Raw genomic sequence first — 19,152 nt, forward strand, 5'->3', positions numbered from 1 at the left:
GCCTGGCACCCTTCCTCCTCCTCCTCCTCTTCCTCCTCCGGGGAGGGGGGGTATTTATTGGGCGCCCGGCTGGGTTGTAATTTATGTCTTAAGTTATGCCGAGGAAGCCGGCGGCGGTTTTGGGGAGGGTGGGGGGGGGGGGGCTCCTGATGGACGAGGTGGTTTTTTTTTTGGGGGGGGGTTCGTGGCCCCCCCACCGCTTCGCCTGTGTCCCCCCCCCACCCCCTTCCCCGCTTCACAGCTCAGGGACAGGGTAGGAGCCCGCCGCCGGCTCCTTCTCCCCCCCCCACCCCCTTCATTAGCCCACCCGGGTCGTTAGGCGCTAATGTACCCCCTCCCCCGTCTGAGCTGGCTGCCCCCCCCCCCCAAAAAAAAATGCAATAAAGGGATTAATGAGTAATAAAGCAAAGCGGCGCTAGCCTTTTCCCACCCCCAAGCGCAGCTGAGCACGGGCAACTTCGTTGCGGTGGTGGCCGCCATGGGCAGGCGGCGCGTAGGGGTCCTGGGGGTTTTGCCTCCCTCCCACACTCGTCCTCCACCCCGGGACCCTCCCGCAGCGCCCCCCCCCCCGCGCTCGCTGGCTTTGCAAAGGGAAACTGAGGCACACGGTGGCCAAAGGGAGACGCGGCCCTCCGAGATGCCACATGCAGCCTGTGTGCTGTCCCCACCTGGAGCACAGGGTCCCCTCCGTGTGCGTCCCCCCCCAGCACAGCTGAGCCAAGGGGGTGTCGGGAACTCAGCAGGTCTCCGGACAAGCTGGCTCTGTCCCTGTGTCCCCCTGGTCACCACCCTTGTGTCCCCATGCCCTTAAAACCACCATTCCTGTGTCCCCGTGTCCTCATAACCCCCATTCCTGTCCCCTATGTCCCCATCCTTACATCCCTATGTCCCCATTGCCACCATCCACACGTCTCTCTGCCACTAGACTCCCACAGGCACCGTACCAGTGTCCCCATGGTCCTCATGTCCCAAGATCCCCATGGCCACCATCCCTGTGTCCCCGTGTCCCCCGCTCCCCATGGCCACCATCCATCCCTATGTCCCAGGTCCCCTGTGTGCCCATGTCCCCAGGCTCGGGGACCGCACAAACACCCCAAGCTACTTTTGGGGACAAAATAGGGCTTTGGCACCAGGGCCGACCCCAGCACCCATCCTCCCCGCCAGCAAAGCCCCAGAGGGACACGTGGGGACTCTGCTGGGAGACGAAGGCGCCTGCGGGTGCCGTGCACACGCGTGTGCAAGAGCCCCGGGATGCCCGCAGGGGCGCTCGGCCCCGCGCACCTCCTCCCTCGCTCGGTCGCCTCTTGCTCCCTGCCTCAGTTTCCCCGAGGCAGCACCAAGGCCCAGCCACGCGTGACGGAGCTGTGTGGCCACACGTGATGTTTCGGGGAGGCTCCACTTTGGGCACCGCGGCTGGCGGGGGACCTCGCGCCTCCCTCCGCCGGAGCGCCCAGGGCCGATTCCCTGGTGCCTCAGGCTCCTGCCGGGCGTTTTGCTGCTTGGAGCCGCAGTTTGGGGCTTTTCTGGGTTTTTCTCTGCAAAAACACAGAAAAGCGAAGGGGAAAAAAAGGAAAAAAAAAATAAAAAAGGGAGAGCGAGGCGGAAAGGGCCTGGCGCTCGGCGCCAGCACAAACAGCGGCGGGAGCCCGCGGTCCCCCGCGCGCGACCGGTGACGGCACCGGGGAGGCAGCCGGGGCCGGAAGCGGGTCCCCGCGCGCCAGCGTGGCGGGGCCACGTGTGCCAGCCGCTGGCTGAGTCACCGCCGCCACCGCGGCTCCCGAGAGCTGGCGAAGCCCCAGGTGTCCCCCCCCGGGCAGGGGACGCTGCGTGGGGGTGCCGCAGGCTGGAGGCAGCCCCAGCCCGAGCGTGCAAAGGGGAAACTGAGGCACGCGGCAAGGCGGCTTTCCCAGAGCCGGGGACGGCAGGACGCTCGCCGGGACCCTGCGGCACAGGCGCTGCCAGTGGCCCGGGTTGCCTCTCCCGATCCCATAAAGGCCGCCCCGGGGAATTTGGGATGGCCGCTGCCAGCTCTGCTTTTGGACCCCCTCGCCATTGGGTTTTACCCCCAAAACGGCAGCTCGTCCCGGCGCCGCGGGTGGGCCAGTGCCAAGGGCCGCGGGGAGCCTCCAGCCGCGCTGGCTGAGCCAGCGAGCCCCAAACCCAGGGCCACCGTGAGGCTCGACCGCCCGGAGCCTCCCAAACCACGGCTCTGCTTTTGGGGGCATCCGAAACCCCTCCTTACCCCCACCCAGCACCTCCCCTCCGCCCCGAACCCCCCGGCAGGGATGCCCTGAGCAGCCGGGGATGAGGACGGCGAGCTTTGCTGCCTTGCCGGCGGTTCCCAGCGGGGCACGTGGGGTGGGGGGGAGGTTTAGCTACTGCCGCCGCGTCCAAGGGAAGGGAAGACGGCGAGGCCGAGCCAGGCCTGTGGCGGCTCTGATGTCTTCCAGCGATCGGCGCCGTCCAAATCGTTGTCTCCTATCAAACCCTGCTCGCTCCGTAATGGGTGAGGAATGCAGGGCCTCCTGCCGCAGCCCCCTCCGCCAGAGCGTTTATTTAATATCCTGAAAAAATTAAAATAACTTCTGTGGCCGCTAAGGAAAATACAGAGATAAATATAATAAAAGTGAGCCGAAAACGGGAGGGAAGGAAAACGAGATCTCAAGAAGAAGAGATGGGAGCGCTCCAAGCCAGAGGGGCTGGGCTGGGGGGGGGGGGGGGGAGCAGAGGGTGCACATGCAGCACCCTGCACCCTGCCTAGATAGGGGTGGGCACCCATGGGACCCATGCCTGGGGGTGCAGAGGTGTGCGCCCACGGGACCTGCGCGCAGGAGGGTACGGAGGGATGCGTGCCCGCACGGGGCTTGTGCACAGGCAGGCGTAGAGCGTGCGCCCGTGGGACCCACGCGTGGGAGGTCGTGCATGGCAGTGTGCACCCACGGGAGCCGCGCACGCGCCCCGACACCCCCAGCCACAGGGTCCCACCGTGACACCTCAGGGGTGCCCCTGGCGCCAGGAGGCCCTGGGGAGTCCCGGGGCGGCCACCGGGTGCCGCGAGGACCCCGCGGGGCCTGGGGGCGGGGGGAATCCCCAGCGCAGCCCCGCGGCCGCCACGTGCGCTGCTGCCGCCACGTGCCGCTTTCCCGCCACCGCGGGGCTCGCCGCCGCTCTTAAACGGGCAACGTCTGTCACGGGGTGACCCCCCCCCATTATCAGCCCGCTGTATAGAAAGGGAGCCTCCAGTTTCCTTGAAGAGAATGAGGGGAACTGATTGTCCTGGGAAAGACTAGTCAGGCAGCCAGCTATCGAGGGGGGCCCCCGGGGGCGCCGTCGCCGCATGGACGGAGATGAGCGAGGTGCCGCGGCCCCTTTAATCCCCCCCCAGGCCCCGCCCCGCCGCCGCTAGAGGGCGTAGGAGGAGGAGGCGGCCGCGGGGATTGACCCGCGCGGGCACCCGTCGGCGCGGCCCGCGGCCGCGGGGATTGACCCGCGCGGGCACCCGTCGGCGCGGGAGGCGCGAAGGGGTGAGAGGGGCGGCATGGCGGCGGCGGGCGGCCGCGCGAGGGGCGACGGTGCGTCCGTGAGGGCAGAGGCGATGCGGGGCGGGGCGGAGGGGGGCGATACTGGGGCAGGGTCGCTTGTGAGAGCAGCGAGGGGGCTGTGGCGGCGGGGGTGACACCTCGGGCCGGGGGGCACTTGGGCGATGCTGGGGAGGGTGCTGGGGTGGAGCCGAGCGGAGCTGCTGCAGAGCCAGTTTGGGGGCGGAGGGACGTTGCAATCACACCTCTAAGGGCAGAGGATGGAGTTTGAGTGGGAGCCCCCCCCCCCCCCCCAGGTAGAGGGAGTTGTTTTAGGTTCGGACAAGGCTCCTCTGTGGGGTCAGTGTTTCTTTCCCACAGCACGATTCCCCCCCCTCGCCAGGACCTGCGGCAGGATGTGCTCCTTAGGCCTGTTCCCACCTCCACCGCCTCCCGGAGATGTCACCCTCTACGAGTTCAATAACGCCTTGGTCTGCGGCCACCTCTATGAAAAGCTGCCCCTTGCTTTCCAGAGCCAGGTGAGTGCTTCCTGGCATGGTGGCGACTCCCACCCAGCCCCCCTGTGCTGCAGCTTGGGCTCCACCCCCTAGTGAGGGGAGTCAGAGGTGCAGAAAAGGGGCAGGCTGCCCCCTTTTTCTTCTACCAGCCTCAGCGAGTGAGGTCTGTGGAGAGGCCGGTTGCGTTGCACTGCCCTGGGGTGTGCGTGTGCTGGTTTAGTGCTGGGACAGCAGAGCGCACTGCTTACCCCAAGTCACAGGGCACTTGCTTTCTCCTGTTTCTGACAGCCATGCTTCTCCTCCTTGCCTCCCCACCAAAGGTTACCCCATCCCTGAGGGAGGCAGGCTCAGGCCTGTGGTAGTTCTCTATCCTCCCCCCCAACTCTGCACCTCTCCTTTTCTCATGTCTATATTTACTTCCTTGGCTTGGGGCTGCCTCCCTGCTCTGCATTTGCTGAGCACCCAGCAGCGCCTGTTCTGCTCTGGGAGTCCTTCGCTCAGCTGCCCCTGAGGCTCCCAGAGCTCAGATGCTTCGCTCACTGCTCGATGCCTGTGCTTGTAGCTGGCGGATCTGCCTGTTCTCAGCCTGCCCAAGGAAGCCCTGAAGGCTCACAGCCGGCTGGAGCACAGTACCAAGCCTGCCTTCATCCACCACCGCGAGTCCCTCTGGAAGAGGTGCATCAATGCCTGGTGAGTGTGGGAGGGAAAGCCAGGAGGTGATTGCTTGTTTGATAGCCTCAGCAGCGCCAAGCCCTGCTAAGAGCTGAACAAAACCTGCTTTTGTCCCCTGGCCTAGAGCCTCTCGACCCAGGAGCGCAGTGGAGGCTTTGCTGCCCCTTCTTGCTCACTCCCAAGCAGTGGGAAAGTATCTCCCCTCTCCCAGGCCTTTTTGATGCTGGGCAGAGTGCTCCCACCTGAGCTATCTGGGGCTCTTGGAGAGCTCGAAGTGGGTCATAATATAGCAGTGAGCTCAGTGCAGCTGGGGAGCCAGGCTGGCAATTCCAGCACGTTTGGCCTCTGCTTGTGACTAGCAGACAAACACCTGCAGCTGAGGGAAGAGTGGGTTTGGGGGCTCCAGGGCTCACTGTCAGGTGAGGGAGGATGTAAAGATGATAAGGAACAGCTGTCAGCAGGGGTGAGGCTAGAGAGAGGTTACCTGCAGCCCCGGAAAGCACTCGAGGCCCTGTCTCTCTGCCTGATGTCCAGCCCCTCCACATCTCCTTTCCCTGCAGGAAGGAGAGAGACTCACCAAGCTTTCTGTTGCAGGCGGGACGTGGGAGTGTGCGGGGTGCTTAATGAGGTGGCAAACGCAGAGGAGGAGGGTGAGTCTGGGCTGCTCTCAGAGGACCTGGAGACTTTTTTTCCTGGATCTCTCCAGCTCTTGCTTTGATCCCTTTGTTCCCTTTCCTTCCTCGGCCTAGTGACGCTTTCTGTACCGCCTAGTGAGGAAGGTGCTGGGGAGGGCCGTGCCGGAGCAGGGAGAGGTGGATGTTACGATAAGATTTAAGGTGTGGCTTTGCCCACACCGACTTATCGAAGCTGCTAGAGCCACTGTCTCACTGAGATTCGGGGACCTGGGTTATAAATTCACTGTCTTGGTTTTGTTAAATCAAATCACGCCACACGCATGTCTCTGTTGATCCTCGCTGGCCTTTAGGAGCTGACTCTGCTTCCTCTGCTCTTTGGCCCTGGCTTGGAAGATCGCAGAAGCACTGACAATCCTTTTTCTCTCCAGCTCTGCAGTGGGTGAAGACAGGATCACGCTATGCCTTGGCCTTGTGCCACTGGGTGTCCTCTCTTCACGGCTCCCTGTTCCCCCACTTGTCGGTGAGTTTTTTGGGGCGTTAACCCTGTCCTTAGGTATCAATGGTGGAAGGCAGGCATTGCATGGCACGTCCTATGACCTTGGCCCTGATGGTCTGGATTATGGGTAGGTGGCTCCCACCTGAAAATACAGCAAAATATTCTGCCTAGCTAAAACCACTGAAACACTTGAGTTTTCTTTGTCAAAGATGGGGAGAATGGGGTGCAGAAAAGCTAATACAGCAAAGTGCTCCTGAGGGCTCAAAACTCGAGGTGGGGTGAGAAGGAAGGGGCAAGGCTCCTGACTCCGTACCGGAGGCAGCTCTCGTTTTCGTTGTGTGCGCGTTGCCAGATCAGCATTAACTCTTTTTCCCGTCTGTCCTCTTCCCAAAAGCTAACCAGTGAAGACATGATTGCAGAGTTCTCCCAAACAGTGGACTGGTAAGTCCTGCACGTTGAGCCACTGCTGTGCTGCGCCTGTGTCTGTGACCCGGGGGCCCACAGCAGCTGTGGTTTCAGAGGCCCGAGCCAGATCTACACTCAACAGGACTCTGAGTCTCTCTGGGCCTCACCTCTACACCTGCAAAATGGGGTTTATAGAGCTGATCAAAGGGCCTGTAGGTACACAAGCGATGATAGAAGCGCCTGATGGTGTGTTGTGCTCTGCCTCCCCAGGAAGGGAACGTCCAGGCAAATACTTCCCCTTTGCCTGCCTGTGGTTACCCGACTTTTTGTGTGACAACACAGAGAGGCAAAGCAGGTGGCCCCAATGCCATGGAAGAAACGGCATTAGACTACATCAGGGCTTTTTGCTCTTTCCATGGCTTAAGCTCGGATGTTTTCTTCAAACAGTGACCATTGATTGTTTGCTAAGTCAGTGCTTTGCAGACCTGTGTAAATAATTGCCAGGAACAGGCAATTTTTCAGAGAAAAGTGTTTTGCTCAGCAGTGAAAGGGGAGTTTTATTTCACTGATGACTCTGCGTCAGGGAGAGGAGGGGTTGCTCTGACACAAATTGCTCTGGTGACGTTAGCACCCCTGCTCAGCCTTGTCTGAAAACTGTTTCCTCCCTCTCCTCCCTGGCAAGCCGAACTGCCAAATCTTTATCAGCCTTGGAGGGCTGCTGGGAGTGAAGGAGGTGGGTCACCACTCGTGCTTTGGAGCTTGTCACTGCTGTCTTCAGCCAGAAGCCCTTGTCTGCTGCCTGGTGTGTCTCACCCTGCTCCATCCCTCCTGCCAGGGCCGGCTGTACCATCCGAGCCTTCGCCTGGCATCCCCACACCAGCAAGTTTGCAGTGGCTCTTCTGGACGACTCCATTCGTGTCTACAACGCAAACAGGTAAGGGGGGTTGGGCTGTTCCCCACCGCGTGCTATAGCTGCCGAGCAGGGACGGTGGAAGGTCTAGATGCTTTTGGCAGGGGTCTGAGGCCCTGTGTCACGCGTGCCTGGGAATGCCCTGTGGTTATGAAGCCTCACGAAAGCTGCTTTGGATGAGGGTGAATGGCCCAGCTCTGTGCTCCACTGACAGTTATGGGAACACCTGGAAAAAGAGCCAAGAGCTGAACCTCTTGCTGTGTCCTGGACTTGCCATTTCCTACCTGGGGGACCCTGCCTGCTGGCTGGGCCAGGCTCTGTTGGGTTTGGACCCCCCCCCTCCCCCCAGCAATCCGGGTTCAGGAATCCCTATGTCTGCGGGTGTTTAGGGTTGTTTGCTCCCTCTGATTCTCCACCAGCTCTTTCTCTAGCTCTGGAGCCAGGCTGGGTTCCTGCAGGCTGCATGAAGCCCTGCAGCCCTGACTTCTGTGACTGGTGCCTCTCTCTCTCTAGGGCATGGTGGCTTCCCTGCAAAGCTCTGCTCCTCAGGGAAGTGTCTCCGCTTTTGCAGACCCTAGTTCTGCATCTCTTCCTGGTTTTGCCCTTTCAAATCCACCTCTAGCACATATAAGGGTTCCTTCCTGGTTTTGCCCTTTCAAATCCACCTTTAGCACATATAAGGGTTCCTGCCATAGTGTCCGCAGACAGACTCTGCTCTCATCAGCAGTAGCTATCCCCAGAATTACTTGCTGTGCGGCAGCAGCTCTGCTAGGACGTTTTCTAAGATCTCTGCTCTTATTTGAGCCTTGGTTTTCTTTTCTTTCCCTCCCCGCTCTGTGGCTCTGTAAGTAGCCCAGGAGGGTGGGCTGCTGTAGCACCCATAGCTTAGCTGCAGTCAGCAGGCAGAGCAGCTCACAGCAAGAGGCTCTTACAGCTGGGATGTTCTCTTCCCCTCTTGGGCATCATTGAATCTTGTTTCTCCTCCAGGTCTCCCTGCTCCCTGGGCGAGGCTCAGCAGACATATAAAGCCCTCCTTAAAAGAAGACTCACCCGGCTCGTTCTGAAACCCTCCCAGCTTTTCCCTGCTGGGGCTTTCTCCCCCAGCTGGGATTTCAAGCCAGCAAGTGCCATATCTCACCCTGGGACTAGCCCGTGGGCAGCACAGGGCATGCCGCTTAATGACGTGAGGTGTGCGGCCATCCCTTTGGCTCACTGAGTAGTGCAGGTGTCACCTGGCTGGGGTCTCCCCTGTCCCCCCACCAAAAGAAATAGGTCACTGCCCCCTCACCCTACGCTTTTAGGCCTCCACTGCAGTCGGTGCTGGATAGAGGATGCTGGGAGCTGGACGGTGACTGGCCCTGGGCGGCAGGAGGACTTTGATCTCCCTGATTCTCTGGCTCTGGTCAATGTTCCCTCTTCTCCCGCAGTGCCACCATCCCCACCCTGAAGCATCGCTTGCAGAGGAACGTGGCTGCCATGGCCTGGAAGCCGCTGTGCGCCTCCATCCTCGCCGTGGCCTGCCAGAGCTGTGTCCTGGTGTGGCACCTGGACCCCACCTCCCTCTCCACCAGGTGAGCAGCAATGCGGAGAGCTGCATGTCTCTCCCCTGTCCTGCCTGTGTCGCAGCCTGGTCTTTCCGCCTCGGGGCTGGCTTTGAGTCAAGGCCAGGTAGGCGTCGATCCTGCTGAGGGACACAAACCTGGCCATAGCGTGGTGCGTCACCGGGAGCCTCTTCCTCCTGGGATCAGCCACAGCAGTCTGCACCATATGAGGAAAGCCACCTCTCCTTCCTTCCAGGCCCTCGTCCGGCTGCGCCCAGGTGCTTTCCTACCCTGGGCACAGCCCTGTCACCAGCCTCGCCTGGGCCCCCAGCGGGGAGTTGTTGCTTTCGGCTTCGCCAGTTGACACAGCCATGTTGGTGAGTAAGGGGGACTGAGCAGCCCCTTCTGGGGTGGTGTATTTGGGGTACCAGGACTTGCTGAATCCTCCGTTGAGTCATCTAGAAATGGTTCGGGTGCGTGATTTCATCTGCAGCTCTTACTGCTGGGGCAGGGGGCATTTCCTCCGAGAATGGTCTAATCAGGCTGCTGCTGATTTATTTACATTAGTGTTTGCATTAGTAGTATTTACATTAGTGTTTAGTTACATTAGTGGCATGTTTTGACTCTGGCTGACATCTGAGACGTGCTTCCTGTAGCAGGAGCCTTCCTCAAGGGCGCTGGATCGTGCAGGGGCCTGTGTAGCACCCAGTTATCCTCCAGCCTCTGGTGTCCCCTCCTCTAGGTGTGGGATGTGTCCACTGAAAACTGTGTCCAACTGCAGTGGTTTGGCGGCGGCGGAGTCACTTACTTGGCTTGGTCACCAGACGGCAGCAAGGTCCTTGCGGCCACTCCTTCAGCTGTGTTTAGGTGAGCTCCCAGCCTGTCCTTGCTGCTATTAATGTCTTCAAGCAAGGTGGATCTGGCTTGTGCGTGTCCCAGACTGCTCTCGTTCCTACCTGTGTCTCGGGAGAGAAGTAAAATTGGTGGTTAGTCAGGTCTGATGTCTTGAGCTCCTCTCAGAGAAAAAGAACTGACGCAAATCCTGATGTGTCTGACCCGAGTTGAACTGTCTTTCTACCCTTTCCAGTCTGTCTCACTCACTTTGGCCCTGCCTCTCTTCCAGAGTGTGGGAGGCTCAGATGTGGACCTGTGAGAGGTGGCCTACTATCAAAGGACGCTGCCAGGTAGGACAGGGTCAGCTGAAAAAGGGCATTTCCCACCCACGAGGGGAAGAAACTCCCGTTTCTAGCTTGCTCTGAAAAGTCTCTTGCAAGAGCCTGCAAAGTGCTCTGGAGTGAAAGCTGCCAAATCCCTGGCCTTGTTAGCTGTTTTTAACATGCCTCCCTGTCCTGCAGACAGGGTGCTGGAGCCCTGATGGCAGTCGACTGCTCTTCACGGTGCTGGGGGAGTCTGTCATCTACTCCTTGTCCTTCTCGGAGTACAGGGGTGAGTCTGCTGGAGCAAACAGCTGGGGCAAAGCTTTCCAAGAGCCGAGAGCTAGTTCTTAAGCGATCGTCTTGCTTTCAGCCAGGGCTGTTTCAGGCCTTATAGGCTTTTTGTTTATTAAGAGCGTTTCGCAGCCTGCTGGCTGTCAAATGACCCAGGCAAAGCCAGAGCACCCAGGGGGAAGGATGTGAAAGCAGCAAATTCTTAGCAGTCTCTCAAACACAGAGCCTTTCCTGGGTGCTTTGTCATTATGGGGTGGGGAAGGGAATAGGCCAAAGCACAGTGTCTCTGTAACATCAATTTTTTCCCCCCTCCTGTTGTCTCTTGCTCTGAGTTTTGACCTTATGGTCACAGTTTGCAGGGAAACTTTGACAGTGCAGTGAAGTTTTTGGCTCTCTTTGCTTTTTTCCCCCCATATTTGTAGAGGGAAAGCCTCCCCTGCCATCCATCCGAAATGCACATAGATGCTTCTGGGATAGGATCAGGTTACTCCTCAGCTACTCTGAGGAAGAGAAAAGTTCTGTATCATTTTGTAAACACAGGCGCAGTTTTGGGCAGTACAACCACCAACGTAGTAACTTGACCAGGAGACTGTAAGAAATGACTTGGGACTTGGTTTCAGGGGAGATGCAAGGGCAAGTGGGAGGATCGAAAACGGCTTCTATTGTGGCAGACCTGTCGGAGACCACCTTCGAGACACTCTATGGGGAGGAGAGGTGAGGACTAACACATGACGCCTGTTCCGACAACTCCTCCCGGAGGTGGAGGGCTGTGGGGAGGAGATCTCACTGCTGCTTGTGCCGGTTTCAGGATCGGAGGAGAGGTGCACTCCATGGTGTGGGACCCCAGCGGTGAGAGACTCGCAGTGATCATCAGAGGTAAAAGGGAGAGGCTACCCTGTCTCACCTGTCCCAAAGTGGGTTCTTTCTCACTTACTGGCTTTGTCTACAAAACCCCCTTCCAGTGGACAGGAGGAGTGTGAAACCTAGCAGGGTGATGGAGTTGGGTCTGGAAGGCAGCACCCACGCTCTGTCCTGCCTCCTCAAGGCTTTCTTTGCTCCTCCGCATTAGGTGGCTGTGTCTGCTCCTCCATATCCTTGGAAGTGGCAGTTTGGGAATTGGATGAGTTCCCTTCCCCCTTTCAGTTGGATGAATCACCTCTACAAACCACCCTGCAAGGTCTCCGTGTTCCCACAGTGCCCACATTAGGCCTGGAGCCCGACTGGGCCTCTTGGCTCTGTTTTAGGAGCAGCCCCTGGGATAATCGAGCTATTCAGGCCCTCCTGGCTGCAGCCAGGCCCCAGCCCTCCTCTGAGACAAAGCAGACCTTTGAAAGAGGACCGAAACGCAGTGCTGGGGGTGCTGCTCGTCTCAGACTCCCTCCCTGCAAGCCACCAGCTGGGTGACATCCGAAGCAGTGGCTGGGCCCAAGACTCATTTTTGTGCAAAGTCCAGTGTTTTGCTTAAAGTTGGGTGGGGAAGAAAGTGAGGGGAAAAAACAAGGGGTTCTGCGACTCCTGTAGCTAGAAATACCTTGTCCTCTGCTCATCCTGCTTGGATCTCAGTGCAAAAATTGCATGGGGCTGAGAGGGACTGAAAATAGCCTTCACATCTTGGAGCAGTGAGCCAGGCTTGGCTTCAAAGCATTATTGTGAGCTAGAGCAGAACGTTGTTGAGGATGTCGAAGATAGGGCCCTCCAAGCGTTGTGCCCTTCAAAGCTGGGGAATTTCCAAAGGAGTTGCTGAATCTGTTGCCCAAACCCTTCTCCGCCACATCCACCTACCCGAAGCTCTTGGAGTAAAGCCTTTAACTCACTGAAGTGTCTTTGAAAGCCTCTTCCTTGGATACTGCTGGTCTTGGTGTGAGGAAAAGGAGGTCTGAAGCCAGCTTTTCCCCAACCTTTGTGGCTGCCTGCCCCAGTCTCCGTAGCGTCCAGTTCCCTCCAGCTGCTCCCCACAAAAACATGACCTCGCTGTCCTGGGTCTCCCGTCAACAGGCCCTTCTGTGCACTGGGCTCCAACGTGGGAGCCCAAGCTGTTCCTCAGACAAGGAAATGCCTCATTCACTTGTTCTCTTTCCCTCCTGCAGGGAATCCCGACGTTCCTGAGAGCCCAACAGTCATCGCTGTATTTCGCACCCGCAACAGCCCTGTGTTTGAGCTTCTGCCGTGGTGCGTATTGGCAGGTTTTAAGTCCCCCGTACTGTCGTAGCTGGTTAATACCAGCAATCCGCTGGGACTTGCGTCCATTCTTCCCTGCCACCTCCCCACAGCAGAAGGGAACGCTGGGAAGCTTCTCAGGCAGGGTGCCGTGTTTTGCCCCAGAAATGGTCACGTTTCGGACAAACTGTCTGTTACCCAGTTCAAAATCCTCTCCTTCTGGCTGCTCTTGCCTGCTGCTTGGTGCAGAGGAAGATCCCTTGGGGCATAAACTCCTCTGCTAACCTCAGGCTGCCCCAGAAGAGCTATATTTTGCAGGAGTGAGCCAGAAGCAGCCTGCAGCAGTAGGGTGGCTGTGAGGGGATCGGCCCTGACAGGAGCGTTCTGTAACCGCAGCTTTTCCTTTTCCTTCCAGCGGTTTCTTGCGAGGTGAGCGGGGGGCACAGCCTCAGCTCCTTGCTTTCCACCCCTGCTTTAAGAAGGGCGCCCTCCTGACTGTGGTGAGTGCAGCCCTGTCTCTGGGAGCGATTCTCTTCCAGCCGCTTCCCTTGTGCTCCCCATTGCTGTACCTTAGTGAGCTAAATCCAGTGGCTGGAGGGGGCTGAAGAGCCTTCCCCCAATATCCCTATGAACAGATGATGATGAGGAAGGTGTCCTTGCCTCAACTACAGAGAGAGGGGGTGATGCTAGGCTGAGCCTGGGGACCCCTACCACATGTGGGGGTGGGGGCCACAGAGCTGAGGGTGGCGTGGAGATGCCCCATACCCATCTGCGTGCTCCTGTTCTCTTCCCCCTCCAGTGCTGGTCCACGGGGAAGATCAGCCACATCCCTTTCTTCTTCGTGAGCGCCCAGATCCCCTGCTTCAGCCCTGGCCGCAGCCCTGTCGCAGCCATGGCCAGTGCCAGCGTGCGGGAGCAGCCCTTGTTCTCAGAGCTGTAACGGCACCTATGGGTCCTGGACAGGGCACCAGCGTCCCCCAGCAGCCTTTTCCAATCTTCCTCGTGAACCAGGACTGGGACGCTCCTTCCATAGCTGCCCTGGGCTGGGCTGCAGTTGCATCTTTCTCCCAGCAGGGATGTGGTGTGTGCAGGGAGGCCCAGGAAGCTGCTATTTGGCTCAGGTGCCTTTGCCTGCCTCCTCAGGTTCAAAACAGGGCATCTCTGTTAGCCGCACACATCCGACAGGAGGGCAGCGTGCAAGGGGCTGGTACTGTACAGATTAAAGATCACTCTTTCTACCTGATGCCTCTTCTCATCATGTTGCTCTTTCCTTGCCCTGGGAGTTCAGTTTTCTGCCTGGAAGAGTTCTCAAAGCCTCGCAGTCTGTTGTTGGCTCCCAGGACTCTGGTACTGCTTTACAATACCAAAAATAGTTTGCAGTAACAAGGACTTTCCTTCCCTTTTCCATGCCTTAATTATAAAAAACAAACAAACAAACCAACCAACCATGATGCCAGATGCCTTAAATCTGTTTTTGTTTTAATGTAGCTACTGCCTAAGTGCTGGTGTGCATGTGTCCTGTGCTGCAGGATGTGCTGCTCGGGTGGGTGCTGGGACCTCTCTTTGCTTAGGGGTTAATCCCCTGCTGCACCTGTGGCCCTATTTTTCCAGGGCAGGAGCCAGGGGCTGAGGGGGGGTCCTCAGTGGTGACTGCAACCTCCAGGCTTTGGCTTGAGGATGAGAACCACCCAAAGTGCCCCAAAAGCTTGGGGAGGGGATGGCCCCCCCCCCCCCAAAACTCACTCCCTTGGCCCATTCTGCTTTGCCCAGGGGCTGCAGGGAGGCATTGGCAGTGGATGGGTGCTTGTGCCAGCCAAACCCCCCCTCCCCTTGCTGACCGGGGATTAGCAGAGGGGCATCTGGGGGCAGTGTGGTTAATCCTTGGGATTATGCACAGCTAAATCCTGGGATTATGCTGTAATTGCTCTGCTAAACTGCAGGGCACAGAGATGACAAGAACAGTGAGGGGCCCTGCTCGCTGCCCACCACCTCCCTGTTCCACCCCCCCCAACCTCCGTAGCAGGGATTTCTGCACCCTAAATGATCACAACCCCCTTCCAGCCCAGCAGCTGGAGACCTTTGAGCCCATGGCATGGAGACGAAGCAGCTGGGATGGGATGGCTTCGATCCCCTCACGCTGCAAAAACCCCCCCAGGACCGTCGTCCCCCCCGTCCATAGCCGAGCCCCGATGCAGGGCAGGGAATCCCCAACCCAGGGGATGCCAGCTGCGTTAACCCAGCCGGAAAGGATGGCTGCAACCAGCTCTTTAACGGGGCTGCAGGGAGAGCGGCGCACAGCCTGGACAGAGCCAGTCCAAGGATGGGAGTGAAAAGAAAAAAAAAAAAGAGAGTACAAACCAGCTCCAGCTGCCGGCAGATTTAAGGTGCTTTTTTTTGGAGCGTGGAGATCCAGGTGGGTGCTTCAACCCCTCGCGGGGCTCGTTTGCTACAGGACAGTGCCACCGCTGATCTGTCGTGTCCATGGGGCATCACAGGATGGTGCTGTGTGGCTCTTCCTCCTCCTCCTCTTCCTCCTGGGGGCTCTGTGGCTTGCAGGGCAGGGACTTGAGGTAGTTGAGGTGCAGGCGGGCCTCGGCTTGGCTCCTGCGCACATAGCGGCCCACGTAGGCAAGCACGGCGGCTGCCCAGCCGCCCACAGCCACCAGCACGGCCATATCGGTGGTCCTAGGCCTCCCGCCCCGGGGCGCTCCCGGTGCTAGGCTCTCATTGTGGCCAGGGGGCAGCCCTAGGGGGGGCATGCGGGGGCAGCAGCAGCCCTGGGGGCAGCCGGGCAGCCCCAGTGCCAGCAGCAGCAGCCAGGCTACCCAGTACAGCTGCATCGCCCCAGCCAGCCCAGGGCAGTAACAGGAGGCTGAGAGCCAAAGGGAGGGGGGAGATGCTCAGCAACCCCCACCCCAGGGAGCTGGGTGCCTGGGCTTGTGGCACGCAGGGAGGCGTGGTGGGGGCCAGGACACCTCAGTCCTCCCCCAGCCCTCGGGGCTGGGTTAGATGGGTCAGTAGGGGGGGGCCAGGGTGCCTGGGTCCTCCCCCAGCCCTCGGGGGGGGGTGGGTTAGATGGGTCAGTGGGGGGGGCCAGGGTGCCTGGGTCCTCCCCCAGCCCTCAGGGGCCAGGGAGGGGGGATTAGATGGGTCAGTGGGGGGGGGGGGCCAGGATGCCTGGGTCCTCCCCCAGCCCTCGGGGGGGGGGGGGGTTAGATGGGTCAGTGGGGGGGGGGCAGGGTGCCTGGGTCCTCCCCCAGCCCTCAGGGGCCGGGGGGGGATTAGATGGGTTAGTGGGGGGGGGGGGGCCAGGATGCCTGGGTCCTAACCTCCCCTTGGCCCCTTCTCCCACAGGCTGTGCTGCCTCGCAGGCACAGCCCAGCGCCAAGGGTGGGCACAGGTGAGCTATCGGGGTTTGCGACCCCACCCCCCCACCCCAGCAAGCAACGAGCGGTGAACACACTGGGAACAACACTGGTTTTTACTGGTATTGAGGGTGGAACCCAATGGAAGTAGATACACTATGGGGGTAGGAGGAATCTTCAGAAAACCAGCTCCAAATAAAACCTCCTGAATCCGGGAGCCCCTTGCCATCGCTGGGACCAGTGATGCCCCCCCAGCCTTGAAGGAGCCTCCATGGCCGGGCAGGTGCCTCAAGCTGGCCTTGCACCTTTATCGTCCTGCTTCGCTTCTGTGATCCCTTTACGTGCACCGAGCAGGGCAGTCTCAGCCATCCCTGGCAGCAGTCCCTGGAAACCCTCCCCACCAGATTGCGGGGCGGGGGGGGGGTGTGTCCTGGCCCCCGTTTGGCGCTGCCTCGGGGTGGGGGGGGAGGGTCAGCTGCTCTGTGCATCCCCGCCTTGCCGCTGCGCCAGCGTCCGCCGAGCCATTTCCAGGGCCCCCTCCCGTGTCCGGTTGCCTCCAATGAAGCCGCTGGCGTGCACAAAGACACAGCCGGGGATGCCGGTGAGCTGGGACAAAGCCTCGTCACGGATGCCTCGCCATGGCTCAGGGAGAGGGAGGCTGTGGAGGAAGAGGAAGGCAGCGGAGGTGAAAAGCTGCCCTGCCGCAGCCCCCTCCCTGGCTCATGGGATTCTTGGCCACAGGGGACACCAGGGCGGCGTGAGACAGGGTCTTACCGGCTCTCGAAGGCGTGCGGCTCCACCGGGACACTCTGCACCCTCCACTGCCCGCTGCGGTCGGGGTAGAGCACCAGCTGGAGGGTTTTGGGCAGCGCCAGCTCCTTCTCTAGGCTGAAGATGTGCTCCTTCCAGGGGCAGCCGCCCTGCGGGAACTCCAGCACCTCCCCGCTTGTGTCCACCTGGGCAGCGGGGTTGAGGCTGAGCGCACATGGCCGGGACGCCTGGGTCTTGCCCCCCAGCTCGGCCCTGGCACCACCGTGCCTCAGTTTCCCTGCCTCACCTACATTTCTCCCAGCCCATCTAGGTCCTTGCACTGCTGTGCACAGAGATTAATGGCAGGGGGAGCTTTGCTATACCAGGGCCATGGGGCCAGCAGGGAGGTTTATAACTGGAGGCATCTGGCCTCCCTGCTCTTCCAAAGCTTGTCCCCACTTGTGGACTCCGGTGACCCTCAAAGCTGGCACGGGGAGTACCTCAAAGCGCCGCTGGATGGCCTCTTCCACGAGTGCCCGAGCGGGCAGCCAGGCACGGTGGTAATAGTCGAGCCGCTCCATGAACTCCCCACCGACCAGCTCCATCGCCCGCTTGAACCCGGCCTGCAGGACGGAGCTGAAAGTCAGCAGCGGCACCGGGGAGGCAGCGGTGGTCCCACACCCACCCTGCCTCCTGTGGCAGCGGTGGCCCCCCCCCCCCCCTCCATGCCCACCTCAGTGTCCTGGTCGGGGTCGTTCCAGCGGGGGTTCAGGTGGCCCACACGGGCACTGAGGTTGGTGGTCAGGGCATAGCGGGGCTCCCCGTCCCGCTGCGAGATGCCGTTGTCGATGGCGTCGATCTCCTCCACGAAGTTTTCGTACAGCTGGGGAGGGCGGAGGGGGGAACGGCGCGGGTCAGCCCACAGTGCAGCCTGAACCGGAGCACAGTTGGGCACCAGCAGCTGGAAGAAACTGGTCCCCTCTTTGCAGGGTGACTCTTCCAAGAGAAGCCCTTGGGAAGAAGCTCTGTGGCGGTACCTTATCGTAGAGCATCGTCACGACGGGGCTGTCCTCTGGCAGCTCCAGGAGGCCGGCGAGGATTTGGGAGCCGAAGTGGCAGTAGACCAGCCCGGCGCTGCTCAGCTTCGTGGTCCAGGGTTTGTCGGGACGGAGGCATTGCATGGACTGCGTGAAGGACCTGCGGAGCGGCAGGGTCAGTCCTGGCGGACCCAGGCGTCCGGGAGCTGGTTGGCGGGGGAAGAGGGGAGGTCTCACCTCTGGTGATGGTCGTAGCGGTGTCTCTCGGGGTCGTACTCGCCCCCCACGTCCACCACCACGTCACACTGGGCCAGGCGCTGGGGGTCCCGTGTCCGCACCACCTCCGCGTCCTGCTGGGGGTGGCACGGTGACACCGGGGGCCCCAATTGGGGCACCCAGGGACCAGCCCACAGGGCAGGGGGTAGGGCACTGCACGGGGGAGCCGGGCCCGGGCCACCAGGGGGAAGGGGGTGATCCGGGGGGGGGGGGGGGGGAAGCTGGGTATGGGGCAATGGGGGGATGATACCGGGGGGGGGGAGAGCCGGGAACGGGGCACCGGGGGGATGATACCGGGGGCGGGGGAAGAGCCGGGAACGGGGCACCGGGGGGGATGATACCGGGGCGGGGGGAGAGCCGGGAACGGGGCACCGGGGGGGATGATACCGGGGGGGGGGGGGGAGCCGGGAACGGGGCACTGGGGGGATGATACCGGGGGGGGGGGAGAGCCGGGAACGGGGCACCGGGGGGAGGATCTCGGGGTGGGGGAGCCGGGAACGGGGCACCGGGGGGAGGATCTCGGGGGGGGGGGAGCCGGGAACGGGGCACCGGGGGGAGGATCTCGGGGTGGGGGGAGCCGGGAACGGGGCACCGGGGGGAGGATCTCGGGGGGGGGGGAGCCGGGAACGGGGCACCGGGGGGAGGATCTCGGGGGGGGGGAGAGCCGGGCCCGGGGCACAGGGGGGAGGATCTCGGGGGGGGGGGGAGCCGGGCCCGGGGGGCGGTTCCCGGGGGCCTCAGGCAGGTCCCCGCTCCGGCGCCGCCGCACGGGGTCCCGCCGGGTCCCGGTGCCGCTGCCGGTCCCGGCCAGGCCGCGCTCCCGCCGCCCATACCCGGTAGCGCGGCAGCAGGCGCAGCAGGTAGCAGGCCAGCGCCTCGTCGCAGTGGAAAGTGCCGTCGTGGGTGCCGATGCGCGGGGCGGGCTCGCAACGGGGCCGCTTGGACCCGGACCCGGACCCGGACCCGGCCCCGGCCCCACTCCCGGCGGCGGCGGCGGCCATTCGGCGGGCGGCTCGCAGCGCGCCCCACATCACCGCGCATGCGCCGCTCTGGGCCTGCGCATGCGCCGGCTCGCCCTCCATCCCTCCCCGCCCCCGCGGCCGGGCTGCGCATGCGCTCTGCGCTGGGTCGGGACCCGCGGACGGAGCGAGCGAGCGGGCTGTGCCGGAGCCCTGCGCGGACACGCGGGACACTGGGACACGCGGGACACCGGGACGGACACACGGGACAGACGGGACACAGGGACACGCGGGACGGACACACGGGACACAGGGACACACGGCACAGGAACAGATGGGTACAGGGTCACACGGGCTCAGGGACACGGGGACACACGGGGCACACGGACAGACGGGACACAGGGACGGACACATGGGCACAGGGACACAGGGACACGACACGCGGGGCACAGGGACAGACGGGCA

General features: G+C 61.4%; 2 protein-coding genes across 15 annotated transcripts; one reads left to right on the top strand and one right to left on the bottom strand.

Moving 5' to 3' along the window:
* The first annotated feature begins 3,398 nt into the window (after positions 1-3,398).
* On the top strand, positions 3,399-13,543 carry AAAS (aladin WD repeat nucleoporin). Of its 13 annotated transcripts, none has more exons than XM_068921647.1 (17): positions 3,399-3,524; positions 3,922-4,057; positions 4,599-4,726; positions 5,303-5,358; positions 5,772-5,863; positions 6,234-6,280; positions 7,080-7,178; positions 8,582-8,725; positions 8,952-9,072; positions 9,438-9,562; positions 9,819-9,879; positions 10,051-10,141; positions 10,764-10,857; positions 10,952-11,019; positions 12,231-12,312; positions 12,716-12,800; positions 13,100-13,543. In XM_068921647.1, exons 2-17 carry the CDS (start codon positions 3,935-3,937, stop codon positions 13,238-13,240), a joined length of 1,557 nt encoding a protein of 518 aa, XP_068777748.1. In that variant the 5' UTR covers positions 3,399-3,524; positions 3,922-3,934; the 3' UTR covers positions 13,241-13,543. The 13 variants fall into 13 exon arrangements, with proteins under 13 accessions (XP_068777748.1, XP_068777745.1, XP_068777749.1 ...); XM_068921644.1 differs by having other exon boundaries at positions 3,405-3,524; positions 3,884-4,057; XM_068921648.1 differs by having other exon boundaries at positions 3,405-3,524; positions 3,900-4,057.
* A 2,220-nt stretch (positions 13,544-15,763) lies between these two features.
* On the bottom strand, positions 15,764-18,817 carry MYG1 (MYG1 exonuclease). Of its 2 annotated transcripts, none has more exons than XM_068921133.1 (7): positions 18,562-18,817; positions 17,690-17,805; positions 17,453-17,612; positions 17,149-17,298; positions 16,916-17,038; positions 16,440-16,621; positions 15,764-16,323 (listed from the first exon to the last, which is right to left on the bottom strand). In XM_068921133.1, the coding sequence occupies exons 1-7, from the start codon at positions 18,808-18,810 to the stop codon at positions 16,137-16,139; spliced, it is 1,167 nt and encodes a 388-aa protein (XP_068777234.1). In that variant the 5' UTR covers positions 18,811-18,817; the 3' UTR covers positions 15,764-16,136. The 2 variants fall into 2 exon arrangements, with proteins under 2 accessions (XP_068777234.1, XP_068777235.1); XM_068921134.1 differs by having other exon boundaries at positions 17,690-17,802; positions 18,562-18,815.
* Positions 18,818-19,152: the final 335 nt, after the last annotated feature.

This window comes from Struthio camelus, chromosome 28, assembly GCF_040807025.1.
Source record: "Struthio camelus isolate bStrCam1 chromosome 28, bStrCam1.hap1, whole genome shotgun sequence".
Lineage (NCBI taxonomy): Eukaryota > Metazoa > Chordata > Aves > Struthioniformes > Struthionidae > Struthio > Struthio camelus.

Coding starts and splice junctions, on each gene's coding strand:
- AAAS (XM_009677076.2), top strand. CDS start 3,800: ATGGAGTTTGAGTGGGAGCCCCCCCCCCCCCCCCAGGTAGAGGGAGTT. Junction 9,073..9,437: donor CAGTTGACACAGCCATGTTG/GTGAGTAAGGGG, acceptor CCCCTCCTCTAG/GTGTGGGATGTGTCCACTGA. Junction 10,858..10,951: donor ACACTCTATGGGGAGGAGAG/GTGAGGACTAAC, acceptor TGCCGGTTTCAG/GATCGGAGGAGAGGTGCACT.
- MYG1 (XM_068921133.1), bottom strand. CDS start 18,810: ATGGAGGGCGAGCCGGCGCATGCGCAGGCCCAGAGCGGCGCATGCGCG. Junction 17,299..17,452: donor TGACGATGCTCTACGATAAG/GTACCGCCACAG, acceptor CGCCCTCCCCAG/CTGTACGAAAACTTCGTGGA. Junction 16,622..16,915: donor CCATCCAGCGGCGCTTTGAG/GTACTCCCCGTG, acceptor CCCGCTGCCCAG/GTGGACACAAGCGGGGAGGT.